At 41.2% G+C, this 16,950-nt stretch overlaps 1 protein-coding gene across 2 annotated transcripts; it reads right to left on the reverse strand.

Moving 5' to 3' along the window:
- Positions 1-333: 333 nt before the first annotated feature.
- tgfb1a (transforming growth factor, beta 1a) lies at positions 334-12,180 on the reverse strand. Of its 2 annotated transcripts, XR_004025386.1 has the most exons (8): positions 11,835-12,180; positions 4,651-4,923; positions 4,289-4,366; positions 3,060-3,210; positions 2,718-2,868; positions 1,333-1,443; positions 1,006-1,111; positions 334-525 (listed from the first exon to the last, which is right to left on the reverse strand). XR_004025386.1 is itself a non-coding variant. In XM_030776892.1 (7 exons), the coding sequence occupies exons 1-7, from the start codon at positions 12,178-12,180 to the stop codon at positions 1,064-1,066; spliced, it is 1,158 nt and encodes a 385-aa protein (XP_030632752.1). In that variant the 3' UTR covers positions 991-1,063. The 2 variants fall into 2 exon arrangements, 1 of the variants encoding a protein (XP_030632752.1); XM_030776892.1 differs by lacking the exon at positions 334-525 and having other exon boundaries at positions 991-1,111.
- Between the last annotated feature and the right edge of the window lie 4,770 nt (positions 12,181-16,950).

Here is a 16,950-nt window from a genome sequence, read left to right on the forward strand (position 1 = left end):
GATTTGCAGTAGTCCACACCAGTTCCATTTTTTTTTTTTTTTTTATTATAAATGAAGTGAACCTCAAGCTTATCTCGACGCTGGAACATTATAGACACAAACACATTGTCCCCACCGTTCACCAGGCACAGAAATCTGGCCCTTTGGAGCCCTGTGTCTGGGTTCAACCCACTGCTACATCTCAATGAGTGCCTTGTAGTCCAATTTCATGCGTTATGTCCTTGCATTCTTCCCGTTAGCGCTGCGTTGAACCAGATATTTCTCTCTTTGGATGAATAAATCATTTGGGTCTATTACAGGTCATTCAAATAAGAGTCTTCAGATATTTCCCCATTTGATTTAGTGCAAAGATCCAGGTCCTCAGACGTGAAATAAATCAAAATTTCATTCCAACCAAACAGAAGCTTGGTTTTCCTTTTTTAAGCTCCAGATATCTTCCTACATTCAGCACCTTAGGAACTTTATCGTGCGGATGTCCAATACGCCATAACGCAGCTGCATCTACAGTACAGTGGAGGTTTTGTCCTATGTAACATAATAAATTAAAATAAAAATGAAATGCTACTCCATGTCCATAAACTGAAAACAAAGCTACTGCAATCAAAAAAAAAAAAAAATGGAGAATGTGCCGTAACGTGGGCTTTAAATGAAATGCTATTTTTTTTTTTTTTTTCGTGATATGACTCCATTTTTGGGGCTGTTTAAAGGGATTTTAAAGACGGAGGAAGAATGGCCATTCAGATAATCTCACATTTTTTCCATTCTCAGATTAGTCAGCATCTTCTTCCATCTTCTCCTCCCTTCCTCTTTTTCATCTCATTTTTTTTTTTTTCCTAGTCTCCTCTGACCTCTGTGCCACTATTCTGCGTGTCTGTCCTCTTTTCCCCCCCCGAGTCTCTCTCTCTGTCCATATGCGAGTATGAGTCCCTGTGTGCGTGTGTGTCTGTGTGTGTGCGTGTGTGTGTGTGTGTGTGTGTGTGTGTAAATGTGTGTATGTCTGCGTACTTTTCCACTGGAGAGAGACTTCAACACGGACAGTTGAAAGAGATGACACACTGTGTTCTTAGCTACATTTGCAGCTCTTCACGATCATGTTGGACAGCTGCTCCACCTAATGAAAGACAGCCAAACAGTTTCAATTCACTATTCATACTGCATATAGCGTGTGTGTGTGTGTGTGTGTGTAATATACGTAGAGTTGCACTATAACATTCAAGTACAGTCACTTATTTCTCAAGACTTGACAGACGCATAAATCAACAGGTGGATAAACAAACAAATATACAAACAAAGTGGTGGTAGAGAGATGAGTAGAGATTTTGTCAAATTTACCTTGTGTTGTCTTCCCACGTAATAAATGATTGGAAGCGGATCAAAGAGTTGCGGCACACAGCAGGGCTGGGCAGATGCACCAGGGTTGTGGTGTTTGTATAGTGCTAGGATCTATTTGAATGGAGGCATACACACACACACACACACACACACACAGACACACACACACACACACACACACCATTTAGAGATGCATCATCAGCATGCGCTAAGCCAAAACAAGCACGACAGATGGGCTAAGCAGCAGCACACTACCACATCAGCGTCTGAGAGACACATGAAATTAGATGAAAAAAAAAGTGATGAGGCATAGGAAGAGGCTAAAACACAGAAGAAGCGTGTGAGAAAATAGACAAACAGAGAGACACAGACAGGAAGAGAGAGAGAGAGAGAGAGAGAGAGAGAGAGAGAGAGAGAGCATTTGTACGTGTCTGCTATTTGCTCACGTCTGTATGAGACAGTGCAAATTAACCTTGACGTGACACAGAGCAGGAAGACCAGCTGCCTCTACCTTCCATATGGAACAAGAACTGCACTAAGAGAACTGAGAGTGTTTCAGCATCTAAATGAGAGAACTATCAAGTCTAAACAGTTGATTAAGGAGTCGGGTGATTAAGAATAAGAAACACTGGTAACAGTTTGAGATGTATAGCATGTCCTTACATACCCCTTTCTAAATAACAACAAAAAGGAAAAGAATCCCCTGACCTTAAATGAGCGACCCAAACATCTCAGAATATTTCATTGGTATTATCATGGCCCTCAGTACTTGACCAGTATTGTTGAGAAACCTGTGAGCACACTGGATTATTACCGAAGCCTCGTTCCATTCTACATCCAAATGCTCTTTAGCAAAAAACGCACATATAATTACATTCTTTATTTAATACGTAAAGTGTGGCTATGACGCTAACTGTGACAAACAATCCATGTTTAATAAATCCAATGCAGTTTGAAGCTCAATAAACATCATGTCCACATTGTGAAATATTTAAGACGGGTCTCTATAAATGCTTTTGACATATATTGTTTTTGGGTTATATCTAATTACTCATGCAGTGTCTCTGTGAAAAGCTCGTATGCCCTCTGCATGTTGTTTTCATGCTTCCACTGGCTATTGATTTAGATTCTGTAAAGCAGGTGAAAGGAATTTGGCTTGTAGCTGACAAAATGAATGAACATTGTGATGTTGCAAGACTGGTATGGCGTGCCTCTTCCCCATGAATTCGCTTGACAGGAAACAGATCAAGGAAACACATTAAAAAAAAAAAAAAAAGAAACACTGGAATGTGGAAACTGGAAAGTGGTTCCAGGAATTGCGTGATGGGTACTTTTGGGAGGGTTAGGGTCAAAGAGTCATGAGTTTTTTAAATTTATTTTCCTACCTGAGAATATTTATTTTCCGCATTCCAAATGTAGGTACAGGAACCCATGCAGTAGTTGGCATAATAACCTTTCGGTTTATGAATCCATTTCCAGCCCAGATCTTTCCGGAAGTCGATATAAAGTTTCCTCATGCAGCAGGTTTCAGTTTTCCTGTAAGATGAAAAGGGACTATCAAGATGCTGGAGAGAGAGAGAGAGAGAGAGAGAAAGAGAGAGGGACAGGGAGAGAGAGGGAGAGACAGAGAGAGAGAGAGAGGGAGAGACAGAGAGAGAGAGAGAGGGGGGGGGGGGCAGAGAGGGAGAGAGAGAGAGAGAGAGAAAGGGAAGAACAGAGATACTGACTCTGTGCAGGTTTCATCAGCGGTGGGGTCAGCTTGCCGTTTTCTCCTCGAGCTGGCAGAGCTGATGCCATCTGAAGGTAGAGACATGGCAAGAATGTGTGGCCTCTGGGTAATTTTAGACAGTGTACCCTGATCTCCTCTGTCCAACAACCCTACACACACACACACACACACACGCACACACAAGTTAGTCAAGAAAGAAGCTGAGATGTACAGCATTTTTTTTTAACTTTCTCATCTTAACTCTCATAATTTAACTCTCTTTTAACTCTTAATTTTCTTGAAACCTGTTCATCCTGTAAGTTTTCTCACCATACCTAGAGCTGTAACAATTCCAAATGTTGCCATACAATTAATTGTCTCAGAAATAATTGCGATTAACAATATAATTGTCTCTTTTGGTCAAATTTTAAGAAATATTTATTTACTTATTATTTTTCCAAAAAAATGAAAGTATTAAATGAATCTCAGGATACATCATTCAATTATTTCACTGTTATGTGACCCAGGTAATGTAATAACTCAAGTATACACAAATAAACCAAGCCTCTTTATTATCATAATCCGAAATGATCCCAAAACCGTGAAGTTGTGTTATGTTTTGGAACAACCTCCATTGTACATCATTTATCCTGCCCCTCTCTCTACCAAATGTAGGCTAATGTCCCTTTGCCGAATCCGGTGTCGAACTGATCCTGCAGCTGATAGCAGGCCAACAGTCTAATTCCTCCTCAAATGACTAATTGTCCAATCGTAGTTTAGCTGAACTCAGTTGGGCTTGCAGACTCTCCACATTTTGGAAGGACCAACGGGACAGTGTCAAGCCACTTTTTTTTTTACCAACACTAAATGAAAACTCCAGTGAAAACCAAACATGTATCAGTTTAATGTTATGGGCATTTCTCAGAGGTAGAACACCGCCTCTCCCGGAGGTGCCCGATTCCGTTTGGATTTTTAATGTTCGAAAGCCGACTTGACTTCGCAAATGTAAATCAATGTGGGCAGAGGGTTCTCTGATAGGATAGCTACTGTTCTTTCATGCTACAGGGTGTGCGCGCAGACATTGGAAACGTGTTTGACAGATGCAAACAAAAGTGTGACCATGCTTTGACCAATCTCACTGAAAAAAAAAAAAAAGGTGCTTTAGCCACGGTTCAACAAAGAAACCGCGATCACATCAAAAATCAAGGTAAGACAATAATGAAATAACTCTTACAGGCCTAAGCATACCTGAAATTCTGAAGTTGAAATTCTCCATGATTTGACCGCAGCCACAGTAAAATTTCAGCTGGAAGGCCTGTTCATCCTCTGTTCATCACGACAAAGAAGTCAAATGATTAACAGCATATAAACTCCTCAAAACATACACACACGCATTAAACACATTAAATGATAACCACAAAGAATTTGGGATGCTGGAAAAAACACGTTCCTACGAAATCTACTGAAATGCATATCCAGAACTTCATTAACAATTACTCAAATGTTCAGATCATCCACAGCTAATCGAAGTGGTCCTAAGTTTCCGTTGTCAAGATGACGAGAGTACAAACATAGCGATTTGACAAGAAAAAAGACCTGCGGATCCTCACCCGTGCCCTGTATCCATTCTTTCACAGTCTGTGTGACATCAAAGGAGAACCAGCGTTTGGCGTTCTGATTGGAGACGAAATGAAAGTCCAGGTAGCGGGTCTGATCTCCCGTGACTTTGTACAGTTCCAGCCTCTGCTCCGAGTCCTGCGGTGACACGCTGACGGACATAACGTAGAAACGAAGCTCCGCGCTGGACAGCAGCCGATAGTCAATCACGCTGCTCCGGATTTCAGTCATATTAAAGAATATCTGGTACTCTGTGCTGTTCTTTGCTGGAGAGAGAGAGAGAGAGAGAGAGAGGGAAAGAGAAAAAATCCTTTAACCTGAGGTCTAATTTTCTGTCTTGGGATGTTCAGAGTGAAATCATCGTTCTAATGTTAATTCTTTAAATCGTAAACGTGTTGTTTCAGAATTTTCTTTTATTTATTCATTCATTCGTTCATTTATTTATGTATTTTACACGTTTTACAGTGATCGCTTTGATTCTTTGATGCATTTGTGTTACCAACACGGAGTGCTGTATCTGTTTGCTGTGTTTTGTATGTTTGACAGCACTGCCCATAAATGTGTTCTACGAGACATTTTTTGAAAGGGTGAAAGAGTTGGAGAGTTCGGTTAATGAAAAACACATGCAGCATCTCATGACTCTAGAGAACAGGCTACAGGCCTGTGTCACCTGCTGTAAAGGGGTGCAATTTACTGTATGGCTGCCACAGACAATAACACAACCTCGGCAGTTATTTATACAGGTACTGCTGGTTCCAGTGTATAATTTACCACATAAGCCACCATTAGCCTCCCTGGGCTCTGTGTATTATCAGCTATGAGAGAGTCAGCTTGTGTTCAAGCAGGAGGGAGGGAGGGAGGGAGGGAGGGAGGGAGAGAGGGGGAGGGTTCCCCCCGAAATATAGCCTAAGGAGTTACACCATATAAAGTGAAAAAACATCAAATGCAGTTTAGCGTTTTAAAAGGAATTTGCTGTTGCATAACACCAAGAAGGGGAAGGAAAGGAGGGGGGGGAGGGGGGACAAAAAACTGAAAGCAGTGTAGAAGTAGAAAATAAAAAGACATTTCAGAATAAAAGAGAACTTCAGAACATTCTTCCTAATGCCTAAATCACATATACACACACACTATATGCAGCACGCACGCGCGCGCGCACACACGCACACACACACACACACACAAACACACACACATGCAAACACACACTAAGCTGGAAGTCAGCCAAGAGATTTAGACTGTACTGCTGTGCTACACACTGACAACGCAGGCCATCAATAACTCCAACATAAACCATTACATAAACACTTAGACTATGTGAGTACTTTTTCTATAACTTTCATTTACTGCTTCCATTTGCCAAATCACACCATTTTTCACATGTGATGGGTATTTGGGTTTTCTTTTTGGGTTTTTTTTTTTTAAAGAAAAACTAGAGCAAAGTTATTAGCTGAGAGCAACAGACCTTCTATTCAATTAACCACATTCCATTAGAGTTTGTCACAATAAAAGCAAATCCATTTGAACCCATTAAATGGTGACTGTGTAGCGAAAATACCACAAGCATATGTTTTATAGGCCAGTAACACCCTAGGAAAACCAACAGTAAACTGTACATGACTCTTTCCAATGTCATTCTATGGTATGTTTGTTCTCCTGACTGCATGGAGTTGATAGGTTACAGTGGAAGTCTAAATATGCAGCTACTGTAGACCACAGGATTCAAATAAATAAATATAATATGATTCTATTACCCATTGCACAATGTCTTTGTTGGCACACACTTTCACACAAATGGTTTGTTTACTATCATTTTGAAAAACTCTGGCCAAAAAATACAAGTGAAATGAATAGCCTCTTGAGCTTAAGATTTCTAAATGTTTATTGTGTCTTGAATTGTTTCACACTCTAAAACAAGGATCTCTACAAAAATATTCTTGTGAAAGAATCACTGTTTTTCAGAGAGCTAAAAAAAAAAATACTACACAGGAACTACTGGTCTGATAAACTATCACACTTCTGGTTAGTAACGTCGACCAAAAGAGAGAAAAAAGAGAAATAAAGAGATGTTGAAAGGAGACAGGAAGTAAGAGGGAGGGGTAGGCAGAGTGTATACTGAAAACTCAGTTAATTTGGTTAACTACCCAAATACACGCAACAAACCCATCTGTGACAGTGTCGTAATTACCAACTCCGCCTGTAGCCAGCAGAATCACTGACTAAAGAACTGTGTAATGTAAATTTGTCACTGCTTTGAAAAGTCTCCAATACTGTTGTATTACTTAAACCGTCAAATAACAACGTCAGTAAATGTTACATTAATATTGGATATTGTAAACTTTTTCCATAGCAGACTCTTTGATTGCTCTGATTGGTTATAATTGCACTGTAGCCGGATGGTTCTGTCTCGGAATACCAAAGAAAAACCACTAATGAATACTTTCTTCATTTCAAAGAAGGGTGTGCTCCCATGTTCTCTATCTCTCTTTCTCACCTCAGATTTAACTGACTGAATAAAGTTTGAACATTGAGCCATTCAGGAGGAATGGGCCATAATTCTACATTAGTGTTACCTCTCGTCTCAGATCTGTCAGAGAGAGAGGACAGGGATCAATTTAGGACGAGATCATCGAGTTCAAGTGCAGTTGTTTTCGACGGGAAATTTCATGCAATTGCAATTCAATGGGTCAATGCTTATAGACATGTCACAGTGAAGGCAGGTGAGGCCGACGAGATGCTCATCATTTGGTTGGGATTTCATGATTTGTGTGTGTGTGTGTGTGTGTGTGTGTGTGTGTGTGTGTGTGTGTTCGTACATGGGACAAAGCACAGGTAAGCTTAGGACAGCTGTCCTGACAAGCAGAGAAACAAGACTATTATTACTGCATGGGCGGATCCAGATTCCAGCAGGCTTAAATACCGTCCTTCGAAAAACACAGACATCTCTATCGACCTCTCTTCTTTTCTATCAGTCCCCGTCCATTTAGCCATTACTCTTTCACTCTTGTTCTCTCCATGTCTTTCACACCACATACTCTCTAGTCCACCCCCCCCCCCCCCCCCACACACACACAGCACAGTTGTATACTCAGCAGAATCCCTCACATGCAATAACATGATATAAAAAATCACCCATGTGCTCTAAGGAGATCCATGTTGCAGTGTTTCTAAGTGGTGGCTTAGTTGGAAAATTGCCAACAGTTGGTTTTGGTTTGGCTTTAAGATAGAATTTTTTTTTTTTAAATATCTCTCAAATTGGATTTGCAACAGACAAGAGTAAACAAATCCCTTAAGTATTATTTTGCTGCTTTTCTAAAGTCACGTGTTATGTAACTGTTCTGCCCTACTAAACCAAAGGACAGAAAGTGAAAAATGAATTTAAAGACTGAAATACATTTAATTAAAATTAATTAATTATAATCATAATTAACTACAATGGTTTACAATTAGTTATAAGCTATAAATGTAACATTAGTTTAATAACTAGAGTAACAAGGGTAATACTGTATGTTTTTAATTGTACTTCTAACCAATACGTAGCCCACAGGCGTTACTGAAGTTAGTGTTATACCTAGCTTTGTATTTTATAGCCCCAGGTACCGCTAAGCAGTAAGTCACAGACGCCAATGAGTGACTTTTAACAGCCAGCTGGATTTAACTTGGTGACTATTATTGAGTTAACTGATTATTTAACTTTCTCAGTTGACATGCATTTTTAGGTCAAAATGAATGCAGAACACAATATGTGAACTCACTCTGGTTAACTAAAACAGCATGGGGGTAACAGCAGTTACTGCATTTTGCCTTAGCTTCTTAGTTGTGTTTTCAGTTACTGTTAACTCGAGCCCTGTTTTCCTCCCAGAGAGTAGTAATATTTCTTCACATGACGCAGCAAGACTCTGACATGGCTAAAACTGACAGTTATTCAGTTTTTGACCGAAGGAGAATTCAGTAGCCTTTGCCTTTTGGGGCAGACCTGCCAAAACAGGTTTGAATGATTAGGATTAGCCGATGTTCTGTTTATTTTCAAACGCTGATTATACTGCCCTAACTCACTCTCTGCTTCAGTATGTCTAAACAAATATCCATGGTATGGCATGCATGCATCATCCGTACCATTTGCTCTCCTTCAACATATCAGTGTACTTACTTCTATCCAAGGTTACATTTAGCTCTGTGCTTCAACAGTGGTAAGACCCTGAAAGTTTGCTGGGCCTGAAGTTACCTCTTTACGGATACTATGGCTTTCATAATAATATTTCACACACTGTTAAGATGCATAACACTAAAACATAGCACGACCACATGGTGTGATGGTAAACACTGTGCAGTATTGCACTTTCTGCTCAGAATGACCTTATTGGCCGACATAAGGATTCACATGTTATGGGAGAAGCAGGTGTGAACACATACAGTCTGCCCCTGCCTCTATTTTTTTTTTTTTTTTTTGCGTGTTTTGTTCGTGTAGTAATTGGTTGCCTCGGGAAAGTGCTAAGTAGTCACTATATCTCCATACTTCTTGCTGACATGTCGGTTGCCTGACTAGGCAAGAGCTCTGATGTCTTTCGGGGAAATGAGCTTTGGAGAGAAAAAAAAAAAGAAAGAAAGGAACTAGATACCTAAATGCAATTTTCTCTCTCTCTCTGCTCCCCCTTCTCTCTCTCTCTGTGGATTAGCATATAGGACAAGGCTTGTTATGTAAAAGAAGAGAGGGCCTGTGTTTGTAAGAGATTTTGATAAGAAGTTTTGAACAGTTCGTGACACTGGCAGTGACTGTAAAGTATCAGGTATTGCTAATGCACCTTTCTTTGCTCTAGTTATTAGTTTTACATATGCAAAATCTAGAACATTCTCTGCCCAGAGTCTACACAGTCCTATTTGGGACAAACAGTTTATGTGTCCTGAGGTATCAGGTGTCATACGTTCAAATATGCAATGTGGAGAAGCCACAAATTGCAGCGATTGCCGATAATGATGATGAAAATAAATTTCCTCATTAAACAAGAGTTTTTATTGCTCTCATTACTGCAATGTTAAGCTTTGGAACAATGCACCATGTAAAAACGATACAGCCAAACTTAGTCTTAGTCCAGCCAAAGCTTTCCAACACAGAACATCAATAAATTCCTGAGATGGGCAGTGAGAGCTCACACTGATTTGGTTGCTGCTTAAAATATACTGAACAGGGACTGTTCCAAGTGACAAAGAGGAGATGTAGACTAGAAAACAAGCACCTCTCTGACATTCACATCTCACAAACACAAAAATAAACTTACATATGCAGTAAGCACATCCTTTCTAATTACATAAACAGACCATCATGTGAAAGCAAACTCATGCTCTCACAAACACACACACACACACACACAGAGAGAGAGAGAGGGAGAGAGAGAGAAAGAACAAGGGTTGGATGGATAGTTTTGTCCCTTTAAGGCAGTGTAAGTGGGAAATTCAGCATTCCACCAGGGACTATTTATTCCGATTCTCAGTGGAGAGTACCAGCCTTCCTTCCTGCTTTCCAGCCCTATCACAAACACAATGATAATAGGCCCTGGGCTAGGGGCTGAGACAGTGAGAGAGAGAGAGAGAGAGAAAGAGAGAGAGAGAGAGAGAGAGAGAGAGAGAGGGAGAGAGAGAGAGAGAGAGAGAGAGAGAGAGAGAGAGAGAGAGAGAGAGAGAAAGAGAAAAGAAAGAAAGGAAAAGACAGAACAAGTGACAGAGAAGATTGAGGGAAGAGTTCAGTGATCAAGTTACAGGAAACCCCCGATCCTTGGGGTACAGGGAGAAAGAGAGAGAGAAGAGAGAGACAGACAGAGAGAAAGAGGGGGAAAGAGATGGAGGGGCACAATAAGTCTACTTGTTCAACCTTGTCTGTATTCTCTTCTTACCCCCATATCTCATTCTCTGTTGTCAGTTTGGTCATAACTAATCTGCCTGTCTTCTGTGTCTTTGTTCATCATGTACACCTCTGATCACAGGCTCCATATATCTGTCTCCTGTGTTTGAAGTGGTAAAAGGAACAAAGGATGGTAATAAAGAGGAGGAGGTGAGTGATAAAAAGAAGGTGGGAGGTAAGCATCAAATGCAGAAGCGTTTATCTTTCCACTAACAGATGTGGCTAAATGCTAACAGCAGACCCCCCCCCCCCCCCCCAACAAATTCCTTATGGTATATTACTTCAGACAAACAAACATCAAAAAGTGAACAAACGTCATTCAGAATTAAACAAAACAGGGACAACCCCCCCTCCCCCCTCCCACGTCTGTAAGACTGTTGGGCAGCTTTGGACATGTGAGCCAACCCAAGATTAATAACCGAACACACAAAGCCAACAAAACAACAAAAACAATACGGCAATAAAAATACCACGGACTCTCCGAAAGCAACGCGTAACACACGAGATGGCATAGAGAGCGATGCCGCCAGGGCATTCCTATCAAGTTTTAAAGTTATGGGCAATGTGTGTCGACGTGCGAAAGAAAACAGGAGGGTAGCATGTGTCAGAGGACTTTCATTCCTGATACATCATTATGCAGCACTACACACAAATCGACCTGATATGATCAAACATTAAGTGTGCTCTATGTGGTTTTCATTTTCAGCAAACAGAAACGGTGTGAATATGTGTGTGTGTGTGTGTGTGTGTGTGTGTGAGTGAAATATACAATCCAGTAACTACCATTCCATATGTGAGTATGTCTATAAGTTGATCCACATCCACAACTCTACCCCATCTCTTCAGTTTGCTTTTCGGTTTTTAGATTCTCTACTTTTGTGGGATGATATTCACAGCTGTACAACTGCAACTAGTCAGCTTGACTATGCACAAGTTGTCTGTATTCATTATGCAAGTCAACTCTGTAATAAGTGTCTGCCACATAAATGAACGTAATGTAACACACATATTACATACAACGTGTGCATAGCTGAGCTGACATGTGACTGTAGACCGTCCTGACAAGGAAGTGTTGTAGTTTTAGGTGCTTTTATGCGGCTGTGAGTATGTGGACAATATATGAAGAACAGGAAAGGGATGACATAATGTTGGTCACGCACATAGAACATAACCTGTTCCCATAGCCACAGGTATTTCTATCTGTCCACACATCATGTACACCAATACACACAATGCATTTATAAGATATATTAAAAGTTCTTGCTCCCTCACCAGGCTACTTACTTTCTTTGGTTTTATGTGTCATGCTGAACTTGTGCACCACCTTGGCGAAGTACTCCTCATCATCCTGCTGGAGAGATGCATGCTGGTCCCGGCTCTGCTGCTGCTCCTCGTTCAGCTCCACCGTGCTGTTGTACAGGGAGAGCAAAGTTTCTGGGATCTTCTCTCCTTCTTCCTCTGGTTCTGATTCTGGCTCCTTGGCCATACGGAGTTTACTAAGGATCTGTCCTCTGATGGCTTCAATCCTCTTCTTCTTAACCATCTCCAAGTCTAGAGTCTTACAGGTAGACAAGCCACCTACCCTCCCGACCAGGTATAGAGTCACCAACGTTAGAAAGGCCAGCTTCATTTTGACTGCTGCTGATGGACTGTCTTCGGTGGGGAAAAGTGCCCGTGAGTAGGGTACGTCAGAGGAGCAGTGAATCACTCCTCACTGTGGGTCGTGCGATTGACGTAAGGTGTTTACTGTTAAATGAACAAACAAGGCTTTTTAAGCCAAGCTGCAAGGTGTGGTATAGCTACCTGCTTCTGCTAACGTTGACGGAAAGCACCTAAAACAATGATTCGTCCAAAAGCAGCCGTTACATTTCAGTTAGGGGGAATCCCTGCACTCAAGCTCTAGACAGACAGACAGAAGAGCGTGTGTGTGTGTGTGTGTAGGTGTGTGTGTGGCTTGCTAAAAGTGTCTGTCTCATGAGTCTGGACACACAAAGTGCTCCCCAGAATCTTACAACTTATAATACTGACAATATCAAGACAACATAAAAATTCCATACAACACACACAACCTGGGCTGATATCTGACCAACTCTGAGTGGTTCCCTGGTCTTCCTGACACTTTCAAAGTCCAATTTCAACACTGTCTCATTTCTTGGCAGACAAACACAGAGTTATTTGTTACAGTCCACGGGTCTGGACATAATCCTAGACTCTCTCTCTCTGTCTCTCTCACACTCTCTCAAATAAGCACTCACCCCCTACAGTTCCTCTGAGAAAACAGAATGGAGCGATAGGAGAGGCTGTCGTTTAGACACAATGAACTTTTGTGGCCGGTTGTGTCCAGCACAGCTTCTACTCACAAACTTCGAGCTTCCTCGTTGACCTGTTGTGTCTCTTCGGCGCAATCCCTCAAGCCTTGGTTTTGGTCTGTCTCCACCTTTCACAAGTTCCTTTCACAACGCACGCCACAACATCGTACTAAACACTTTTAGTGTATACTTTTGGTGTAACAGACCAGCGCTTACTTTTCGGGAGACGATGGGAGACCCTCCTTAAGTCTTCCTTCTGAAGTTTGATCAGATGACCTCTGGCTTCCTCTGCTGCTCAGATAGATTTCCCAATGGCTCAGTGACCATTTAATCAGATGGCAGAGAGGAAGAGAGAACGTGTAGAGCGCTGCTAATTCGAGTACCCATAAAACAGTCACTGACACAAACGTACATCTACACGTGCACAACGCGCATGCCAGAGTATACCAAAAAAAAAAAAAATCTGACAGTTTCAAAAAAAACTTCAACGAAAACCTTAAAGACTTGAGGAAAATTTAGATTGATAGGCGACGCAATTTCCTTTCAAATAGATAATAGAACAACGTTCAGGTAAAAGTTTATTTTAGGTGAATGCAGTTGCAGTTAAAGTACTACCTCTTTTCAATATGACTACAATGAGTTCCGTATAAACTGACTGTAATCCGCAACAAATGCAAATGGAAAGCTCTTTCTAACCCCCGTGTACTGCTCTTTAACTCCCTAACACGCATTAAGACACCAACACATTCACGCACTATCGGCATATGACAGGAACTGAAACAAAAACAGATCCTCTTGGAAAATACCCGTCCTTTGCAAACGGCGATGTTGAATGTTAGTAGATCATATTGATTACCATGACGACACAGCTTCCGACAGACAGATGGTGTCAACAGAATGAAGAGAACCCAGGAGCCTGGGAATGAAATGTCAGGCAAAGAAAGCAACGGCAGTAGTAACAACGGGAGCAGAAGTTACAAGTGTTCTCACTTCACAGTGTTAGCCCTGGGATCAGATTGCACTTTCTCTCTCTCTCTCTCGTTCTCTCTCTCTCTCTCTCTCTCTCACTCTCTTTCTCTTACTCTCCTTCGGTCTGTCTTTTATCCACTTTTATGGTCTTTGACGTGTACTGGGTCCCCTCTTGAAGTACTCTTCACACCTCCTCCCAACAGTGTCTCTCTCTCTCTCTCTCTCTCTCTCTCTCTCTCTCTCTTTCTTTGTCAGCACACACTTGTACTGCAGTCTCTCTCTGCTCTTCTCTCTCTTTCTCTGTTCAGACTTTCCTTAGCTTGTCAGAGCTTGCTGGTGACAAAATGATTTGTGAGATTTTTATGTTCAACTAAGTCTCTCTCGCTCTCTCTCTCTCTCACTCTCTCTCACTCTTCTGCCTTTTTTTGTGGTTCCTGTTACTACACTAATAGACTCAAGAGCTCTCCGCCCAGGAAATGAGGGTAACGGACTCTGTGAAACATCTGCTGTTCACAGTTGTTCTCCTCAGGCCAGGAAACTGGAGGCAAAGCAAACTCATGACAGACTAAACTTGTGAATAAAATCACAAATGGACACATACACACACAAACACACGCGCGCGTGCAAGCACACACACACACACACACACACACAAAGCAACTTCTCACATGACAACCCCAATCATGGGTCCTTCTAGAGATATAATGAAAGCACACACGCAAAAAGTTTACATACATAAACACACACCCATGCACTCCCATGCTTTGTGGTGACAGAGTCAGATCTACAAGCAATTCAGAGCACAAATGTCTGGCCAACTAACCACTGTCTCTGACAGCTGAGTGCCAGAGTGAGCCATTGTAAAAATGCCAATTCACACATTCACGCATACAGTTCACACACACACACACACACACACACAGACCGGATGCCAACCATGCCTACCGCAGTCTTTCACAGTCTGACATGATCCCGGTTGTTCTGGCCTGACAAAAACAATGCCAAAAAACAAAAACAAAAACAAACACAAAAAGATACATCTACTCTGTTGATGGTCTGGTTTTGACCTCTCACATAGACACCTCTATGACAGGAGCAATTTGTTATTGAAAATTTGTTATCGAGTGTTCACAGAGCTGAAATGCATTGTGATCTGGAAAAGTCAGACAAAGGAAGAGAGGATATATAAAGGTGATTGAGGTCAATAGTAAATTGTCACTAAATCTTAATTTTCAGTGTGGTCACACAACTTGGTCAATTCTTAATTATATACAATCTTTTCCACAGATGTTGCTAATGGCTGATCACGGTTGCACCGAATGCTCTGTCTAATCAGTATGTAACATTAAACATAGTATATAAATCAAATAAATACTTACAGTTTTACAGGTGTAATAGGAAATCTTTTTAGCCTAAATGCCAACCTGTCTGGAAATGATGTGTATATGTATTTAATTTTTACTCCGCGAAATCAATTTCATACCAAAAGTAATACCAAATGACAAAAAAAAAAAAAATCAGCTTTTTGGGACATAAATCATAGATTGTGTCTGAATATCAAAGCATAAGATAAAAAAGTAAAGTTTCATAGAGATCGTACTACGAACTCGACCAATGCCCATGCCATATATTTGAATATAGCTCTGAATGAATGGTTAGAAGCTGCCTCCTTGTGGCAGAAAAGTGTAATGATAACTTCTGCAGTATCACAAAATGCTACTTATATTTGTACCTCAGTCAGGACATACTTCTCTCTTTACTGGTAAAAGTTTCCAGATGACATTCCATCACAAATTCAGTGAACAGCATGTAGACATCAGTGCATAGCTGAGAACATGGAAAACATCGTTCGTGGACTGTGTCTTCTGATATGATTATTAAACAGCGGGGGCTACGCTCCCTCTTTCATACACTGTAACTGAGTTTGTCTTAGGCTGAAACATATACATATATGTCCTCTTCATTCTGTCTTTAATCTCTCTACCTGCAAAGTGCTTTGCCTTTGGGTCATGTACTTGTATTCTCTGTGCTTTTCCAAACCCCTCCCAAGCTCTCAGTTGCAATCCCTTTTCTCACCTGTGGCTGAAACCTGCATTTTAAAAATACTTTGTGGCAAACCTGTGGGGCAATATATCTGTATATCAGGATTGCCATGCATAAAATGGGCCCTACATAATAAAAGGCGAAATAAAAGGCTGAAAAAAGACCCGTTCGTGTTTCCTATGACGGCAGCTGCATAGAGACACAACTCTACCTCTGTACTGTGTCCTTGATGTGACCTCTGGTGACATATTGTGATGGTTCTCCCACAGAGAGTTGTCAGGTACACTCGGTGACTGGGGTGCTTGTTCTAAAGGCCATGGCTCAGAGATGACCCAGAATACTGGACCTGACTGTGATGTCCCTGTGGCGAGACTAGCAAATATGACAGCCTGAGGAGAAGACACATTCATTGTGGAGTGAGAGAAGCAATAGAAACCTAAATCACTATTTCACCTGTATGCTATTCGAGTCTGCTGACTTTTTAACCTCTTATGTAATGTTAGAACAAGGCACCTGTTATTGGTTTGGTAAAAATTTCTCATTCATACGGACTACCACTGGCATCCATTAGGTATTTAGACAAATTATTACCAAAAAAAAATTAATGTCTGACCTAGTTACTGCATAGAGAGGCCTACCTTAGAGTCAGTCCAACGTATGGCAAGAATCCTTACCTGAACAATCAAGGTAAACAATAATTTGAAAAAGATGGCCTACTTTTCAGAGCGTCGACGCTGTTCACTGAGACAAAGCTGCACAGTCATTCATACATGTCCTGATCCGAGTGTCAAACACAGGTGAGACTGCTGCGCTCGATGCTCTAAGAGGGTCGACCTGTCTGCTTTTCATGAAAGCATACCTCTAAATTTAGAGCTCAGCCCATCCCTGTTTATGAATAAGGGCAACGTTGATCTGACTAACTAAAATATGTTTCTCGCGAATATCTTAGGTCAGCCGTTATTATTAAACAATAACAAAATGCTTCAGCGTAGATCAGTACATTGGATTTAGGGCCGGACATGCGTATTGTAGTTCTTCTGCAAAGGTGAGTCAACAAACCCGTCTCACGAAGCGTTTGT

The sequence above is a fragment of the Chanos chanos genome, chromosome 6 (assembly GCF_902362185.1).
Source record: "Chanos chanos chromosome 6, fChaCha1.1, whole genome shotgun sequence".
Taxonomy (NCBI): Eukaryota; Metazoa; Chordata; class Actinopteri; order Gonorynchiformes; family Chanidae; genus Chanos; species Chanos chanos.

What these genes read in the sequence shown, in the direction of transcription:
- tgfb1a (XM_030776892.1), bottom strand. Translation starts at nt 12,180, where the DNA reads ATGAAGCTGGCCTTTCTAACGTTGGTGACTCTATACCTGGTCGGGAGG. An exon ending in AGAATGGATACAGGGCACGG is followed by an intron (nt 4,367 to 4,650) that starts GTGAGGATCCGC and finishes CGTGATGAACAG; the next exon opens with AGGATGAACAGGCCTTCCAG. An exon ending in TTTCAACTTCAGAATTTCAG is followed by an intron (nt 3,211 to 4,288) that starts GTATGCTTAGGC and finishes GTGTGTGTGTAG; the next exon opens with GGTTGTTGGACAGAGGAGAT.